The sequence below is a fragment of the Xyrauchen texanus genome, chromosome 43 (assembly GCF_025860055.1).
Source record: "Xyrauchen texanus isolate HMW12.3.18 chromosome 43, RBS_HiC_50CHRs, whole genome shotgun sequence".
Classification (NCBI taxonomy): Eukaryota; Metazoa; Chordata; class Actinopteri; order Cypriniformes; family Catostomidae; genus Xyrauchen; species Xyrauchen texanus.
The window spans coordinates 21,177,010-21,194,509 of NC_068318.1; the positions used below are offsets into that span (position 1 = coordinate 21,177,010).

General features: G+C 40.3%; 1 protein-coding gene across 1 annotated transcript in view; it reads left to right on the plus strand.

The window, feature by feature from the left end:
* dlg2 (discs, large homolog 2 (Drosophila)) overlaps window positions 1-17,500 on the plus strand; it is a 320,093-nt gene that overhangs the window by 3,967 nt on the left and 298,626 nt on the right. The window contains exon 2 of the mRNA XM_052115808.1: window positions 1,186-1,317. Coding sequence (XP_051971768.1) covers window positions 1,186-1,317 — 132 coding nt within the window. The remainder of the gene's footprint in view (window positions 1-1,185; window positions 1,318-17,500) is intronic.

The following is a 17,500-nucleotide window of genomic DNA, read 5'->3' on the forward strand; positions in this document are numbered from 1 at the left end:
GCCATCATGTTATAATCTAGCTTCATCATGCATGCACGAGGGATGAACGTCTCCGCGCAAGAGAGCGTATCAGCCGGGCGCAGTTCAATCTCTCCCCTTTAGATTGGGTCACTTCACGTGACTCATAGAAGAGTTACTGACAGCACACAGAAATGCCAGTTTCGTAGTTTTTACTTAATTATATGGACTGATTCCTTATTATTTGGACTATATTAATTGATAAATTAAAGATATATGCATCCAAGGTTTTTCCTATAAAGACGCTCGACATGCAAGTTTTGCTTAAAGCAGAACGGCAGCTCTGGCTGTGCTTTATTTCACAATGAGAGTGCTTCTGTATTTACTTATTTTGTGTTTTTGTATAATTTCCTAATACTTTGCGATCTACATCAGCTGAAGCTGTTTTGAAAGTTTGGAGTGTGTCTGGACTGTGGGCTGTGTTTTCTTCCTCTCCTCAATCATGTACTCGAGCTGCAGTGCTGCTCTCACTCGCCATCATAGTTTCATATGATCTCATTTTACGTTAAATGAGATCAAACGACTATTCGACAATGATAATTTTTGTTGACAATTTTTTATTGACGACGTTGTCAATAACATCGGCTAATCATTTCAGCCCTACCCCAGGCTTTATTCTACATGGGTATTTACATTTGTGTTCTTAGCCGATGCTTCACTGCCAAATCGACCAGCAGATTATTGAATAGACATTTCATTGTGAAGTTATGATAATATAGTTTGGTTAAAGGGATAGTTCACTCAAACATTTAAATTCTGTCATCCTGACTTACTTTCTTCCTTAGAATGAGAAAAGGAAATCTTAGATAGTATGTTAGTTTCAGTCACCTTTCACTTTTATTTCATCTTTTTTCTATACAATGAAATTGAGTACCGTTGGATGCAATCAAATATTTTTTTTTTTTGTTTCTACATATTTCTGTCTCAAGGGATGCCCATTTGAAAGTAAAACTTGAAACATTTGCTTAAATCTCAGTCATTAAGCAATGGATTCAATTTATTTAGCTGCCAAATATGTAGATAGTTTTTTATATATATGTACTTATACACAATATGGTATGACCCCATCCTGCTTATGTAGCAGCCTAATAAATGTTTCATATAGTTCCACACTGTTAAAAATTTAGGCCAGTAGAGTAACATTATTCTTTTTGTTGTGTCTCGCAGACACAGCCAGGGCAATAAGCCTTCTGGAGGACTACTGTTCCAAGCTGAAGAAACCAGAGGAACAACAGCTCAAAACTGCCATCTTAAGAGTCATGGGCATCTTCAAAAGCAGCCTGTTCCAAGCTCTCATAGGTAAGCTTGTAGGAGCATACAGTAAGGTTTCTGTTGGAACTGTACTTAAACAGAACATTTTGAATAGAATATGCCCCTCATTTATCCTTCTGTGTGAAATTAGGTCAAAGAAAACACAAGAGAGGCAAAATAGAGCTCTTGATTTGTTGAGCAGCATACAAATGTTTCTCCAATTGATTTGTAGAATATTTACTTAAATCTAGGCAAACTAAATGTTCTTTTTTGTTTGTGTTAGGGTTAATATTTTCATATATTTTCATCTTTTGTCTCATTAAGACTGCATGTGTTTGGTCTGGTGATTTGCTCATTCCATAGTTCATTCTTTAGCAGTGGGCATATTCTGCCGTTTTAGGGCTTTTCTTCTGAAATAAAGTTATTTTTAACCTTGCTGATGTGGCAGGAGATGCTTTCCTATGCCTCTGGTATTTTAAATGTGTTCCTCATAAGCTCATCTCCACAGGCTTTTGCCTTTTTTGTAGAAGGAAATCAGATCGGCTAATTGAATATCCAGAAACCTCTCACTCATTTATTCATACTCAAGGTCAGATAAAGCTAAAGGACAGTTATTATTATGCAATAGTGAGCTTAAGAGAACATTTTTGAGTTTCTGCAGATCTTCTGAGCTTGCTATGAAACGATTAGACATTCCCTTTGTTGGAAATGTAGAGTGAAGAATCTATGACTGATTATAAAATATAACAGTGTCCCATTGTAAATGCAAGGAATAGGATGTAGGCTAACTGCTGTGATTTGAGAGTATCATAAATCCTTTAATGTGCTGTCAAAGTCTGTTGAAGTTTGCGCCAGGGTTTGGATCTTTATTCTGGTCTAAAGGCGGGATTCATTCAAACAATTAGCAAAGGAGCTCACAAATGAGCAGTGTTGAGGTTACAAACAGTCACATCAACAGACCATCTTTTCTAACTAGATTTGACCTTGTAGCTCCATGTCTTTGCTCCAGTTGTTGAGAAGTATGACACTATGAATTATCTTCTGATTGCTTTAAACATTCGCCTTAGATTTGCCTTTTAAGAATATTTCATTATGTTATTACATGCAAGCTTTGAAAAAGAACAGAACCCCCATCAACCCTGCAATGTAAAAAGAAATTAATGTAGTGGTAACATTCCACATGCATTGGGAAGTTTCATGTCGAAATGGCTTGGTTAGAATGTTTTCTTAATTGTTGTAATTATGATTAATCTTTCTTATCTTTTTTGTATGCTCTTGCAATGAGCTAACCTGAACTTCCCTGCACTTATATTAAATTAAATCATGAAATAGCTCTGCAGAGCAAAGTCCATTCGTGCAACCTGATCTTTGAATTAGGCCCTGTGCTTGTAATTTAGCTCTACGTAGGTTTTAATACTCCATAAAGCATTTAATGAGTTGCTTGAGAATTGGTCATGCAGGGGGAAAAAGGCATAATTAACAAAAAATGTGTTTAGATGCAATAATCATAATATACTTAATCATAGTTGCGTGTATAATTCCTTGCAAGGTTGTATTATGATTCAGGGTCAGGGATTTAGCCTTGGATAGTGTATTATTTCCGAAAGCAAATTACCCTTACTCCCCTGTCTATTACATGTAATATCTGTAATGTCTTTTTTTCTTCTCTGACTTTCATGGCAGATTGCTTTCTATTAACAGGATAAGGTGACATAATCCTGACAGGTCTTCATATACTTTGCTGCCCCCTTGAAACCATTCACAGCTGATGACAGACTTTCCACTGCATCAGAAGCTAACTGTATCATTAGCTCAAATCTGTTAAACAATTAACTAATTTAAACAATCATGCACATCTTTCAAGCTTATCCATTTTCTATTAATTTTCAATAAATCACCATTATAGGTTTGGGTCACTAATGCTTCCTGAAATAGCAGTAATCATCTTAGAAGGCATTAGAGTGAGTAATCTGGTCAGTGTGCCATCATGGTAGAGAAGGGTTTCGTTTTAACTGCTTTCCCTATTCTCCCATTCACCAGAAAAATCTATGTGGATGACCAATCATATGCTCTGCTGTTGGTCAGTCATTTACACCTGACAACAGGTTAAACTTTTCCAAGCAACAATCCTGTGTTGTAGAAGTCTTGCGTAGTCAGACTTTTGACTTTCGGCATACAGTACAGGTACTCACTGCATATTATTCTGACCAAGAATCAACCAGATACATGAAAAGACTATTTGTTTTGGGTCTAAATTACATGCCATTTAGGGCCAGGTTTATCTGAAATAGTTAGAAAAAAAATTAATAAATGAAAAATAAAATAATGGAACAGCAGTCTGTGTTAACAGTTGCATAGGAAACACATAATAAATAGCAGGAAATTTGCAATTTTTGAATATAATGCATATATATATATATATATATATATATATATATATATATATATATATATATATATATATATATATATATGTATATATGCATTAGATGGATAATGAATGGACTGTGGGTGGGATCTTAGCCATTGGACATATTTGCTCCTGTTACCAATCACTTTCAAAGTGTTTTATAAAGAAAGGGTATATCAAGCAAAACCAATCATGCTTTATTAAGGTCATGTTTTAATAGGATGGAAATTATATTTTAGCAGTTTTAGATAATAGTGTGAACAATGCACAACAATTCAAATTTGAAAATTGAGCAGCAATAAAAAAGTACTTCGCTATCAATGACAGGGATGCTCTCAAACACCTTTATTATTGCTAAAGTTATTGCTACTTGTATCACACTGAGTTCAGATAATCTGGTGACAAGACTGAACTGGATCAAAAGTAATTTTTTTCAAAACGGCTCTGTCTTTATTTAGTGTCTGTCTTTTTTATGAGATTTCCTTGGCTAAATATTCTCTATCACAGCTGCTCATTGGAATCCTTTGTATACTGAACCACTGCGGCTTAAACCAAACCACAGTCTGCCAATTTGTTCCATAGAGGTTTTTAATGGGCCCTATTTGTCACTGTCAACTGAACAAGGTTGGACGCTGCCCACTTAATAGAAGAACCATGACAGCGCACTCCTGTTTCTCAGAGACCGTCCCAAGAGAAGCTTTTTTTTTGCTCCTTCTGCTAAACTGTAATCAGATCTGTTACTCTTGTGGGAAGGGAGTCCCTTATACCAGGGTATGGGCAGGGAAACAGTGACAACAACTCTATTTGGCTGAGTTCCATTGTTAGAACAATATGAGACCACCCTTCTAAATTTCTAGATTCTCTAAAGTTCTAGAACAACATAAATAAGCTCCATTAGAGGTCTAGAGGTTCTAGAGTTCTAGAAAAATATAAATCAGCTCCACAGGAGTTCTAGAGTTTCTAGAGTTCTGGATCAGTCAATTCAATGGGAATTCTTGAGTTATAGAACAACACAGGTCAACTCCAGCAGTGGTCTAGATTTTCTAAATTATAGAACAATACAAGATAGCTCAGCTAGAGTGGTGTTCCTATAGATTCATAACAATTCGAGTCAGCTCCACTGGAGGTCTAGAGTTTCTAGAGTCAGCTTTGCAAGAATTTCAAGAGATCTAGAACAATACAAGCCAGCTCTACTAGAGGTATATTTTCTAGAGTTATATAATAATTCCAGTCAGCTCTGCTACAGTTCTAGTTTTGAAGGTTCTAGAACAATATGTGTCAGCTCTTCTAGACTTCAAGTATAATATGAGTCAGCTCTGCCAGAGTTCTAGTTTTTAAGGTTCAAGAATGATATGAGTCAGTTTCACCAGAGTTCTAGTGTTTCTAGAGTTCTAAAACACTAATCAAAAGTAGAGTTGACTGTACAGTTATCTGGTTTTGTGACACAAACGGCAGGATCCTGTCATTATTGTGTTGAGAAGTGTTGGGTGGATCAATTATTGTGTATATATGCATGTTTGAGTATTGAAACTATCTCAACATGAACCGGTATTTGCAGCCTATATTACAGTGTGAGGTATAAAGTGAAACAGGATTGCATACCAGAATGGAGCCAGGTGGTTGGTGTAGGGGTTGAAAAGTAAGAGCGATAGATAACATCAGAAAAAAGGAAAGTTGTGTCAAAGGCAGAGCAATTTATCAATGAATCATGCACATTGTGTAGTATTAAGAACGTAAATAGTGTCTCTTTTGAAGTTATGTTGACTTTAATGCAGTTTTATAAAGAATGATAAAAGTGGACGTGAAGATTTGAAATATTTGAGGACATGTACATTAATATGCGTGATGACTCTAAAGGTCTGCATGTAGAATGCGATAAAGCAGCAATTCCTGTGTTTTTTTTCTGTCCCAGAATAATCTGGTCTTCCTGTAGTTTGTTCTTTGCTGTTAGTTGTGCTGCTTTGTGACAGTAGCACACCAAACCTCTCTCTCGCTCTCTCTTGTCCTACTCATTCATCTGGTATTGTTTTGTCATTCCCCTTAATAATTGGACATCAGTTTATGTGTCTCGCATGGTGGTGGAAGCTATGCCTTAAATTGGAGATGGAATCTGGGTGAGGACATTTGAGTATTGGCCCTGATTACAGGTCAGTTGGGGTAAAACCCTTTGTCATTGGTTGTCAGAGATAAATGCATGCCCTAAATCTGAGATCAGTGCCTTTTAGTGGTTATAGCTTTGTGACAAGGAGGAGGGTGGGGCTGGCCGTGAGGACACACGGCTGGCCCTGAATCCGGCTAATCAGCCTCTAATCAGCCGGGAGGAGGATAAAGACTAGCTGGACTAGGCACCAGTTCGAGAGAGATACACACGTGGCTGCTGTGCATGTGTGTCTATGTTTATGTTTGTTTAAAGTTCATTTATATCATTAAAGTTTATGTTGAATGTTCAGCCGGTTCCCGCCTCCTCTTTGCCCATTCTTTACCTGTTACAGTGGTGCCGAAAAAGGAGGGATGCGCTGTCGCAGAGTACTCGCTCCTGCTGCCCTCCAAAGGAGCCACAGAGCAGATTGGGATTTAGAGCACATTGGGAATTCCAAATTGTGGTGAAAATGGGAGGAAAAAAAGAAGTTGATTGCTCAGCCAGTTCCCGCCTCCTCCTTGCCCATCCTTTATCTGTTACAAGCTTGATTTTTTTTTTCAGTCTGTTCTAACTTGATTATTTGATTGGGAGCAGAAAATGTACAGCTACAATCTTCATGCCATTTCAGCAGCATTAAAGGTGCTGGTGCAAAGTTCTTCCAGATGGTAACATGCTAATAAGACCACTAATAAGAGAAAGATAGTTTACCAAAAAATTTAAATTCTGCCTTCATTTACTCGCCTTTCAAACCCCTCATCATTCAAGACTTTTGTTTTTTTGTTGAACACAAATGTAGATAGGAGAAAAGTTATGCAGAATGTAAGTGTAAAGGTTGGAAAGAGAAGGACACAGAAGGCAGGTTGCTCCATTCAGGTAATGATTTTGACTGAACACAATGCAGCGCTCACAGCTTCACAATAATGTCTCAGAATAGCAACTCTTCAACTGCACAATAACAATTCTACAGCTTAATAATAATGTCTGTTCAGGACCCAGACTCTCTCTGCCTTCTGCTGGTGGTGTGTGTGGTTTTATCTGCTATCCCCGTGCTCACTGGAATTAGAGACAGGTGTTAGTCATAATTTAGCTCAGGTGTAAGTGCCCTTACCGCTTTCTCTCTCTCTCTTGACGGGCACTTGATCACGCCCCCGCTGCCACATACCCCCACTGACCGACTCAAGCCGGGAAGCAATCCGGTCTGCCTACCACTCCCCCCACCATTTCTGGAGAGGAAGTCGGTGGCAGCCATCTGCGCCCCCAGTCTGTGGACCACCTTGAATTTAAAGGACTGGAGAGCCAGATACCACCGGGTGATCCGCGCGTTGGTATCCTTCATGCGGTGAAGCCATTGGAGTGGGGCGTGATCTGAGCAGAGGGTGAAGGCCCGCCCCAGCAGGTAGTACCGGAGTGTGAGGACTGCCCACTTGATGGCCAGACAATTCTTTTCCACGGTGCTGTACTTCTTTTCCCTCAGGGAGCTGGTTACGGCTGATGTACAGCACCGGACGCTCCTCCCCCTCCACCACCTGCGAGAGTACGGCCCCCAGCCCTCTGTCTGAAGTGTCCATCTGTAATAGAAAAGGGAGAGAGAAATTAGGTGTATGCAAAAGCGGCCCCCCACAAAGTCCGGCTTTAACCTGCGTGAATGCTTGTTGGCACTGCTCCGTCCACTGGACCCAGTCTGGAGCCCCCTTTTTAGTGAGATCAGTCAACGGGCTGGTGATGTCCGAATAATTAGGTACCCCCTGTAATAGCCAGCCAGCCCCAGGAACTGTCTCACCCCCTTTTTGGTCTTGGGTCTCGGGCAGATCACAATCGCCGCAGTCTTGTCAATTTGGGGATGCATCTGCCCGTGAACCAAGTGGGACCCCAGATACCGTACCTCCACCCCCCAATCAGCGACTTCTTGGGGTTTGCTGTGAGCCCCGCCCACCGCAGTGATCTCAGGACCGCCCTCAGATGCTGCATGAACAATGCTGCCAATCGTTGCTATAAATTATGATATAATCTAAATAGGCAGCGGCATAAGCTATATGCGGTCTGAGGATTCGGTCCATGAGATGCTGAAACGTGGCTGAGGCCCCAAACAAACCGAACAGAAGTGTCACAAATTGGTGCAATCCAAACGGCTTGGAGAAGGCTTTTTCACGGGAAATTGGTGTCAAGGGGATCTGCCAGTAACCCATTGTCAAATCCAAATGTCGAATAAAATCGTGCAGTACCTACACGATCAAGCAACTCATCAACATGGGGCATAGGGTATGCATCAAATTTAGAAACCGCGTTGACTTTTCTATAATCCACACAGAACTGTACAGACCCATTGCTCTTAGAAACTATAACAACCAGACTGGACCAATCGCTGTGGGATTCCTCTATTAACCCCATACCAAGCATCGCATCCAATTTTTCTTTTGTGCTCGGGCAAGCGATAGGGACGGCTACGTACCACCACGCATCTCGATGTGGTGCTGGATGAGGTTCGTACGACCCGGTAGAGGGGAGAACACGTCTGCAAATTCTTGTTGCAACTTGGCAATTCCTGCGGAGGGTACTTGACCACGCCCCCGCTGCCACAGTAAGGAACTGACAGCTTCAGTCACTATACATTTTTGTTGTAAGGAAAAAAGTTGCAATGAAAGTAAATGGTGAATAACATACTGCAAAACATTTACTTTAGTGTTTTATTACAGAAGAAAGTCTTACAGGTTTGGAACGTAAAAGATGACAGCATTTTTGTTTTTGATGAACTTCCCTTTAAAAGAATCAAAATAATTCTACAAAGTTGTATGGTATATTTTAGAATTGATTATTATTAATATTTTGCTATTTTTTAAAAAACAGAAGATCTGCCACTACATCATATAATTTTGCCCATATTTGTTTTGTTGTCCAAAAAAAATGTGCATGCCTAAAATCCAGTGTGAAAGTCTTGTGTGCTCCTGCACACTTGAAATCTTGCTCTTTGGACAAATAGTTACATGTTTATTTGATCGTAAAATTTGTGTTTATGAAAAGCCAGTCTTTACAGAAATGTGATTTCACATACACTTTGGATGGAGACTTGGCCCCACCTCTGAAACAGATTGCTGTAAATTATTAGATGACCTCAAGGACAATGGAGCATCTAGGAAGATATTAATGCTGGCCTAAAGATGCATATTCAATGTGAATATTTCCATTACCAAGCCTTTAGCTCCAGATCTCGACCACACAGAAACTGCTGAGCCCACTCTGCTTCTCTCCTTAATTACTGAATGAGAGTGGGACTTTCATTCAGAGAGAATTATGTTGCCATCTTGTGGAATTTTGTGGAAATATTGTTCCCCTATAACTGGTTATGCTGTACAATTTGTGCTTCTCATGAAAGCGCTTGACATTTTAGATAAAAGTTATCAGTAGTTGTAATAATATCAGAAAATTACGTTTATTTTGGGCCACTTTAAAAAAAGAAAATCTTTACACATTAATTTTAAACACATATATGGACACATTGTCTGTTAAATGTCTACAAAAGTAGACAGATCTGTTTGACATTGCTTCCTTTTGTCCTGACTGGCATTCATTATGTTATGTTCATTTTAAATTTAAGCAGCATCTCGGCTACTATATAATAACTGCAATAAGATATGACAGCTAAAGATTAAAATATGAACAAGTGTCTCAAAAATAATTGCTTGACTGAATTTGTAAAAATAAATACACAATATGCAAAAAATCTTATCTGATATAATATATATTACACACACCGATCAGCCACAACATTAACACCACCTGACTAATATTGTGTAGGTCCCCCTCGTGCAACCAAAACAGCTCTGACCCATCAAGGCATTGACTCCACAAGACCTCTGACGGTGTCCTGTGGTATCTGGCACCAAGCTGTTAGCAACAGATCCTTTAAGTCCTGTAAGTTGTGAGGTGAGGCCTCCATGGATCAGACTTGTTGATCCAGCACATCCCATTGATGCTCAATCGAATGAAATTTGGAGTCCAAGCCAATACCATGAACTCTTTGTCATGTTCCTCAAACCATCCCTGGACAATATTTTCAGTGTGGTAGGGCACATTATCCTGCTGAAAGAGGCCACTGCCATCAGGGAATACTGTTGCCATGAATGAGTGTACGTGGTCTGCAACAATCTTTAGTTAGGTGGTACGTGTCAAAGTAACATCCACATGAATTCCAGGACCCAAGGTTTCCCAGCGAAACATTTCCCAGATCATCACACTGCCTCCGCTGCCTGCCTTCTTCCCATAGTACATACTGCTTCCATTTGGACCAAGCCATACAAATGATCTTTAAAACATGTGATTCATTACCAGGCCACCTTCTTCCATTGCTCCACGGTCCAGTTCTAATGCTCACATGCCCATTGTAGGTGCTTTTGGTGGTGGACAGGGGTCAGCATGCTATGCAGCCCCACACGTGGTAAGCTGTGATGCACTGTGTGTTCTGACACCTTTCTATCATTTTCAGCAATTTGTGCTACAGCAGCTCGTCTGTGGGATCTGACCAGACAGACTAGCCTTCGCTCCCCACGTGCAAATTAATTAACTAACCTTGACGCTGGTTCATTTTTTGTCCTTTCTTGGACCAATTTTTAGGTACTAACCACTGCATACCGGGAACACCCTACATGACCTACCGTTTTGGAGATGGTCAGACCCAGCCGTTTAGCCATCACAGTTGTCAAAAGTCACTCAGGTCCTTACGCTTACCCATTTTTCCTGCTTCTAACACAGGAAATTCAAGATCTGACTGTTCATTTGCTGCCTAATATATCCCACCCCTTGACAGGTGCCATCGTAACGAGATAATCAATGTTATTTACTTCACCTGTCAGTGGTTTTAATGTTGTGACTGATCAGTGTGTATATATATATATATATATATATATATATATATATATATATATATATATATATATATATATATATATATTTGTATGTGTACTGGATGAACAGATTTTTGGTGTTTTGTAGTGTTTTCTGGCAGTTGTTGTAACTTTACTTTTCCAGCAGATGGAGCTCTTTAGTCCTGTGTGGTCAGAGAATAAATGGATACTTAAATGGATACTTCTCCCAAAAATGGAAAATTCTGTCATCATTTGCTCACCCTCATATTGTATCAAACCCGTATAGCTTTCTTTCGTGGAACATAAAAATAAAATCATTCACTGAAAGCCTCAGTCCCCATTCACAATTGCATTAATATTATTTTTGTCATACAATGAAAGTGATTGGTGACTGAGGATGCCTCTGCCTAATATTTTCAAGAAGTGAGGTTTCAAGTAAATTACAGAAATGTTATTATTGTTCATTGTGTCGATTATAAATCAACTTGTGTTTGAAACTTTATTTCCAAGCTCTGTGATGAATTATTGAACCTCTTTAGGGAACTTTAAAGGTAATGTCTTTCTGATGTAATTTGTGTGTCAATTGGGGCTTTTTCAAAGACCAAAGTTTGATTAGAGCATTACATTATTGTGCGTTCATCTTTTGAAACCATTTTGTCCTTGACTTAAAAATCCCCCTTTTCAACTTTGCTTAAGTGTTGGTCTCGGATGTAATTATGAAGGACAGTTAGTGTGATTCTGTGAGTCAGATGTGTAGTTAACCTGCCATACTCTTTAACTCTTATGTTGTGTTCTGGTCATTCTGACTTGAAGAGGATTTTCTTTTGCCTGAAAAAGCTAGTTAATGTCATCCTATTGGATGAAAATTTTCTGAATTTGTTCACACAGGGTATCAAAATGTCCCCTCCAATCAGGGCCACCGCTGGCCAAATTGATGCCCTACGCAGAGCATGATATGAGCGATCATCTGTGTTCCACAACTGCTTTTGGGTCCTTGTATAACATATAACATGTGAGTTAGGGCAGCCAGTGGACAGCCGGTGCCCTCCTAGGGTAAGATAGCGCCCCCGAAGGAGTTGGTGCCCTACACAGGCTGCGTAATCTGTTTATACTGCCCCCAATAATTGCTAATTTAAAAAAGAAATTGTGTGTGGGGGCATGGGTAGCTCAGCGAGTATTGACGCTGACTACCACCCCTGGAGTTGCGAGTTTGAATCCAGGGCGTTTTGAGTGACTCCAACCAGGTCTCCTAAGCAACCAAATTGGCCCGGTTGCTAGGGAGGGTAGAGTCACATGGGGTAACCTCCTTGTAGTCGCGATTAGTGGCTCTCACTCTCAATGGGGCGCGTGGTAAATTGTGCGTGGATCTCGGAGAGTAGCATGAGCGTCCACATGCTGTGAGTCTCTGTGGTGTAATGCACATCGAGCCACATGATAAGATGCTTGTATTGATTATCTCAGAAGTGAAGGCAACTTAGTAGGTCCTCGTGGTGCTTAACCACGCCACCACGAGGACCTACTAAGTAGTGGGAATTGGGCATTCCAAATTGGGGAGAAAAAGGGGATAACATTTTTTTTTGTGTGTGTGTGTGTGTTTTTTCACTTAGGCTAGTTACACTTTTGGTGTTCCCAATCAAAAATGACCGGCCTATTAAAAATTGCTTATAAATCTCTCATTATGCTATATTATAACCAAATAGTGGATTATATCTTTTTGTCAGCTTGTTTGACAAAAATATATAAGATGTAAAGACAGTACAAGGGTTAAGATAAGTATCATAAGAGATGTGCAGTGTCTGCCTGTCTCCATGGTAACGCAGGCCTTCCAGTGTCATAGTGAGCAGCCTGCAAGAAAAACTTATTTCGAGAAGACAAATGAGTAAAGGTAGTGATGTAATTCAGCATTTTTCTCTCTGCGCTAAATTTAGCAGAGCACTAAGCAGCACTGTAGCAAAGGAGTTCCGTTAATAATATCTAGTACCGTTTGAGTATGTCAGAGTATAGAATATTTGGTGTTCTATCAGCTGTTATGAATCTCCAGATGTGGTACTCCAGGATTTTCAGATAGAGGAGGGTGAAAGTTTTATCAGGGTTTAGATATATCAGTATAGAGAGTATACTGCGATGGACTGGCGACCTGTCCAGGGTGTCCCCCGCCTTTCGCCCAATGTTAGCTGGGATAGGCTCCAGCCCCCGCGACCCTGTACACAGGATAAGCGGTTGACAATGGATGGATGGATGGATGGTTCTTTTGAGATTGTCTTAGGGCTCCAAGAGACCCCAGTGAAGTATGTCTAAAAATTATAATTAACATTTTTGAAAGTTATTAATTTGAATATAACAATTAAAAGGAAAAAGAAGAAGAACTGTTTTCTTCAAATGACTTAAAGGTGCTATATGTAATATTGACAACAAGGGTTTGAAATGGGTACTGCAGTCCAAATTCAAAATACTGGAGAGTTGTCTGGCCTGCCCCAGACTCGAAACTAATGTGGGTTGCCAGAATATTGACATGCAAATTAGCCAACTCAGCATCCGTTTTAAAGGATTTCTGGGCTTTAAGCTGTCTCCATCTTCCAAAGGCATCTCCATTATTTATCCTTGTTTTACTACGCCTCTGGTCATGGTGGTTTTTAGATGGATTGCAAGGCTTTTTATGTTGAGTGGAATCTGTTATCTCTGATCCAGTTCGTTTGCTGGCTTCCATGGCTGCAGCACGCAGTGTTGTTTGTTTTTTGTGAAAAACTAACTGCCCCCTCAAACTATATAACTGGATGTGCTGTCTTTAGCAGCTACAACTGCTACCAAATGCATCTGATAATTGGAGATCAGTCTTTCAAAATGCTGTGGTTGAATTTTGGCCCACTCTTCTTTGCAGAACTGCTTTTGTTCAGCCACATTGGAGGGTTTTCAAGCATGAAATGCCAATTTAAGGTCCTGCCACAGCATCTCAATCGGGTTCAGGATTTTGACTAGGCCACTCCAAAACTTTAATTTTGAGCCATTCGGAGGTGGATTTACTCCTATGCTTTGGATCATTGTCTTGCTGCATTTTCCAGTTTTGAGCATTGAAGTGAGTGATGATCAGATGTTCTCCTTTAGAATTTTCTGGTAGAGAACAGAATTCATGTTTTCCTCAATTATTGCAAGTCACCCTGAAGCAGAAAATAATCCCCACACCACCACACTACCACCATCAACAAGCTTGAACGTAGGTATGATGTTCTATTTGTGGAATTCTGTGTTTGATTTACATCAGATGTAACGGGACGCCTGTCTTCCAAACAGTTCCACTTTTGATTCATCAGTCCACAGAACATTCTCCCAAAAAGTTTGAGGATCATCAAGGTGTGTTTTGGCAAAATTCAGACAAGCTTTAATGTTATTCTGTGTTTGCAGTGTTTTTCGCCTCACCACACTTCCATGGATGGCATTACTGGCCAGTGTCTTTCTGAGAGTGGAGTCATGGACAGTAATCCGTATTGATGTGAGAGAGGCCTGCAGTTCCTAGGATGTTGTCCTTAGCTTTTGTGACTTCCTGGATGAGTCGTCGCTGTGCTCTTGGATAAATTTTGGAAGGTCACTTCTGGGAAGGTTCACTACTGTTCTCCATTTGGAGATAATGGCTTTCATTGTTGTTCATTGGAGTCCCAGAGCCTTTGAAATAGCTATTTAACTCTTTCCAGATTGGTGTATTTCAATCACCTTTTTCCTCATCATTTCTGGAATTTCTTTTGACCTTGGCATAGTGTGTTAATGGATGAGACCTTTTAGCCAACTTCATGCTGTTGAAAAAGTTCTATTTAGGTGTTGATTTGATTGAACAGGGCTGGCAGTAATCAGATCAGCATCACGTTATGAATGCAGTTTCACAGATTTGAGAATTTAGTAACTAAGGGGCAATTACTTTTTCACACAGGCCCAGTTGGTATTGGATAACTCTTTTGCTTCAATAAATAAAATTATCATTTTAAAACAGTAATTTGTGTTAAATCAGATTGCTTGTTTTATGTTAGATTTTGTTTGAAGAAATCTGGATGGGCCAAATACTTTTTCACAGCACTGTATGTTATGAAGTAAAAATTGTGTTTTTTAATATTTTTTTCATAAGATTAGGCACCGTTTTTAAGGATCAACTTGATACTTGCTGATAAATGTATATTCTTCAAACTTTTAAAATGACCTTGGGGGTCTTTCAAAATATGAATATAAGCAAACCTTACCATTCATCCATTCTCTTGGACTATTTGTTAAGTTATTTATTTATTTATTGTCTATTTATATGCTAATTATGTGAAATTAGGCTTTTTAGCTGGTCTGAAATACTTATTTGTTCAAAAGTGGACAAATCTCATCTTGTCAGATTATTTTGTCAATCAGTTGGTGGAGTGGAGAAATGCAGAATTATGAAAGCTGAGAGAGGCAATCTGCCAAGAACGAGAGGCAAGCTGTTCTTCCTGTCACATCATCATCAGTATTTGGAGTAAAGAGTGGGAGCAGTTTTGTTGTGTGTTTTGGAACGGCAACATTTTCCGTTTTCTAAACGTGAGATGCTAATGATAAATGAGGACCATCCGATGTGTGGCAGTCATATGATTATATCTTGCTCTCACCAGATGAAAGGAGCTATTTTTATAACACTTCAAGGCATCTTATCTCTCTCCATGCATTTAAATAATCATTTATTGTGGACCCCATCGGCAGCTTCACAGCAGGCAAAGTCAGCCCTCAAGCACAGGGACATTGTTGGCCACGTGCAACAAGGGAGAGGAGGCCTCGACCTTGGAGAGTGCAAACCATCCTGGTACAAGGCAACTCCATCTCGGCGACGAAGTCTCGTGGTCGAGGAGGTGCGCCGGCAAGAGCAGGCAGCAAGGTGCGCAAAGGCTGTTTCTCAAGCAATGCAAGGGCAGTGGATGAGATGGGAGGGAGTTGAGGAGCGAAAGTTCTCTTGGAAGGAGTTGTGGGACATGGAAGCATTTCGAACCAGCTTTATTATACGAGCCACATATGATGTCCTGCCATCTCCCAAAAACCTCAGCCCATGGTACGACCCTACATGCCCACTCTGTTCATCCCCGAGAGCAGGAGAGCAGACGGACAGCCATTAACGCCCAGCCTCCTCAGTCATCTCATCCTGCATCTGCAAGAGATTTTGTTCGGGAAGTTGCGAAGCAACCCAAGGCCAGCACTTCAAAACCAGAGACTGGGCATCTGGGAACGGCACGGGACTGGAAGCTACTGGCGGACCTGGAACAGAGGCTCTGCTTCCCAGCTGAGATCACCAAGACCAACCTCAGACCGGACCTTGTGCTCTGGTCCACCTCAATTTGCACTACATACATCAAAGAGCTTACAGTGCCCTGGGAAGATGCTGTGGACGAGGCCTATGAACGGAAGAGCCTGAAGTACGCTGAGCTGGCAGCCGGCACTGAACAAAATGGCTGGAAAGCTAAGGTTTGTGCAGTGGAATTTGGCTGCAGAGGCTTCATAGGCATGTCAACTACCAGGCTGCTTAAGGACATGGGAATCCGAGGCCAGGCCCAGCGGAAAGCCATCAAAGCCCTTTCCAGTACAGCTGAAAGGGCAAGCCAGTGGCTCTGGATTAAGAGGAGAGACAACACCTGGGCTCCAAAGTAAATTCAAGAACGACTTGACGTCAAGGGGGGGTGAGCCTGGGATGCCAGGCTTCATTGCTGAACCCTCTGGAGGTGTAGTGGGCTCATCAGTGAAACACTGAGGAAGGAGGGTGCCCACTTGAAAATCCTGAGATGTCATCATCATTCCCACTCATAACAGCAAGGCCTCAAGGTATGCGCAACACACAAGGATTGTATCACCTAGTCCTAAATATAATCTAATCAATAATCTATTGGAAAACACCAACCTGTATTTGGTTCTCGTGATTCACGATGCCAAGGTATTTGATGGAAACAAGTTTATTTCTCTTATTGACAAGAACTATTTTTTTTCTTGTTTTAAGCCTAAATGTTGTCAGTTTCTCTAAAACAAGCCTTAATATCTTACACAATTTTGTAAATGTATCAAATACAGTATGTTTTACTGGAAAACCAGACAAACATACTGAGTAAGAAAATAATTTTTTGCAGTGTAAATATTTCCTTTTGTGGTCCATGGAGTTTCAAATAACATAAGGATGAATAAATAATATACATTTTATTTTTAGGTGAACTAAACCTATAAAATGGTGTATACATTTTAGATTACTAAGGGATAGTTATAAATTGATTAAATCTGAACGTTTGCCCAGAATATTCATGTTTTACAATGACTGGAGTGGTTGTAACACATTTAGATGGAAGGCCAAAAGTGATTTTATGAATCATGTTGAATCACAGAGGCGGGAGTCTGCCTCAGGAGATAAGGAGGTGTGTGAGTGAGTGGCTGTTGGTATGCAGTGGTGGGTAGCATAAGGAGCTGGAATAATTACTCTCTGTAGAGGAGGGAGATTGCAGTTCGGAGCCCACTTCATCCACCCATTACATAAGAGTGGAGCAGCTGCCGATCGGTGGTGTGTGAATGTGTGTATACTTCTGTCTATATGTCTATGGGTTGGTCTGTGAAGAAAAAAAAAAAAGAGTTCATGTATAGACTGATATGAATATGAATCTTTCTGGTTCTTTTTCCTGGTTGCCTTGGAAACCAAGTGGATAAGTTATTTTCTCCTGCAGTATCGGGTACATGATCTTACCTATCTGAACCTATGGATCTGTTGAATATGGATCAGCCCACAAGAGCTGAACCACATATTAGTCACATTCTGTAATTCAAACCAACACTGAGTTTTGGTACATGATGATG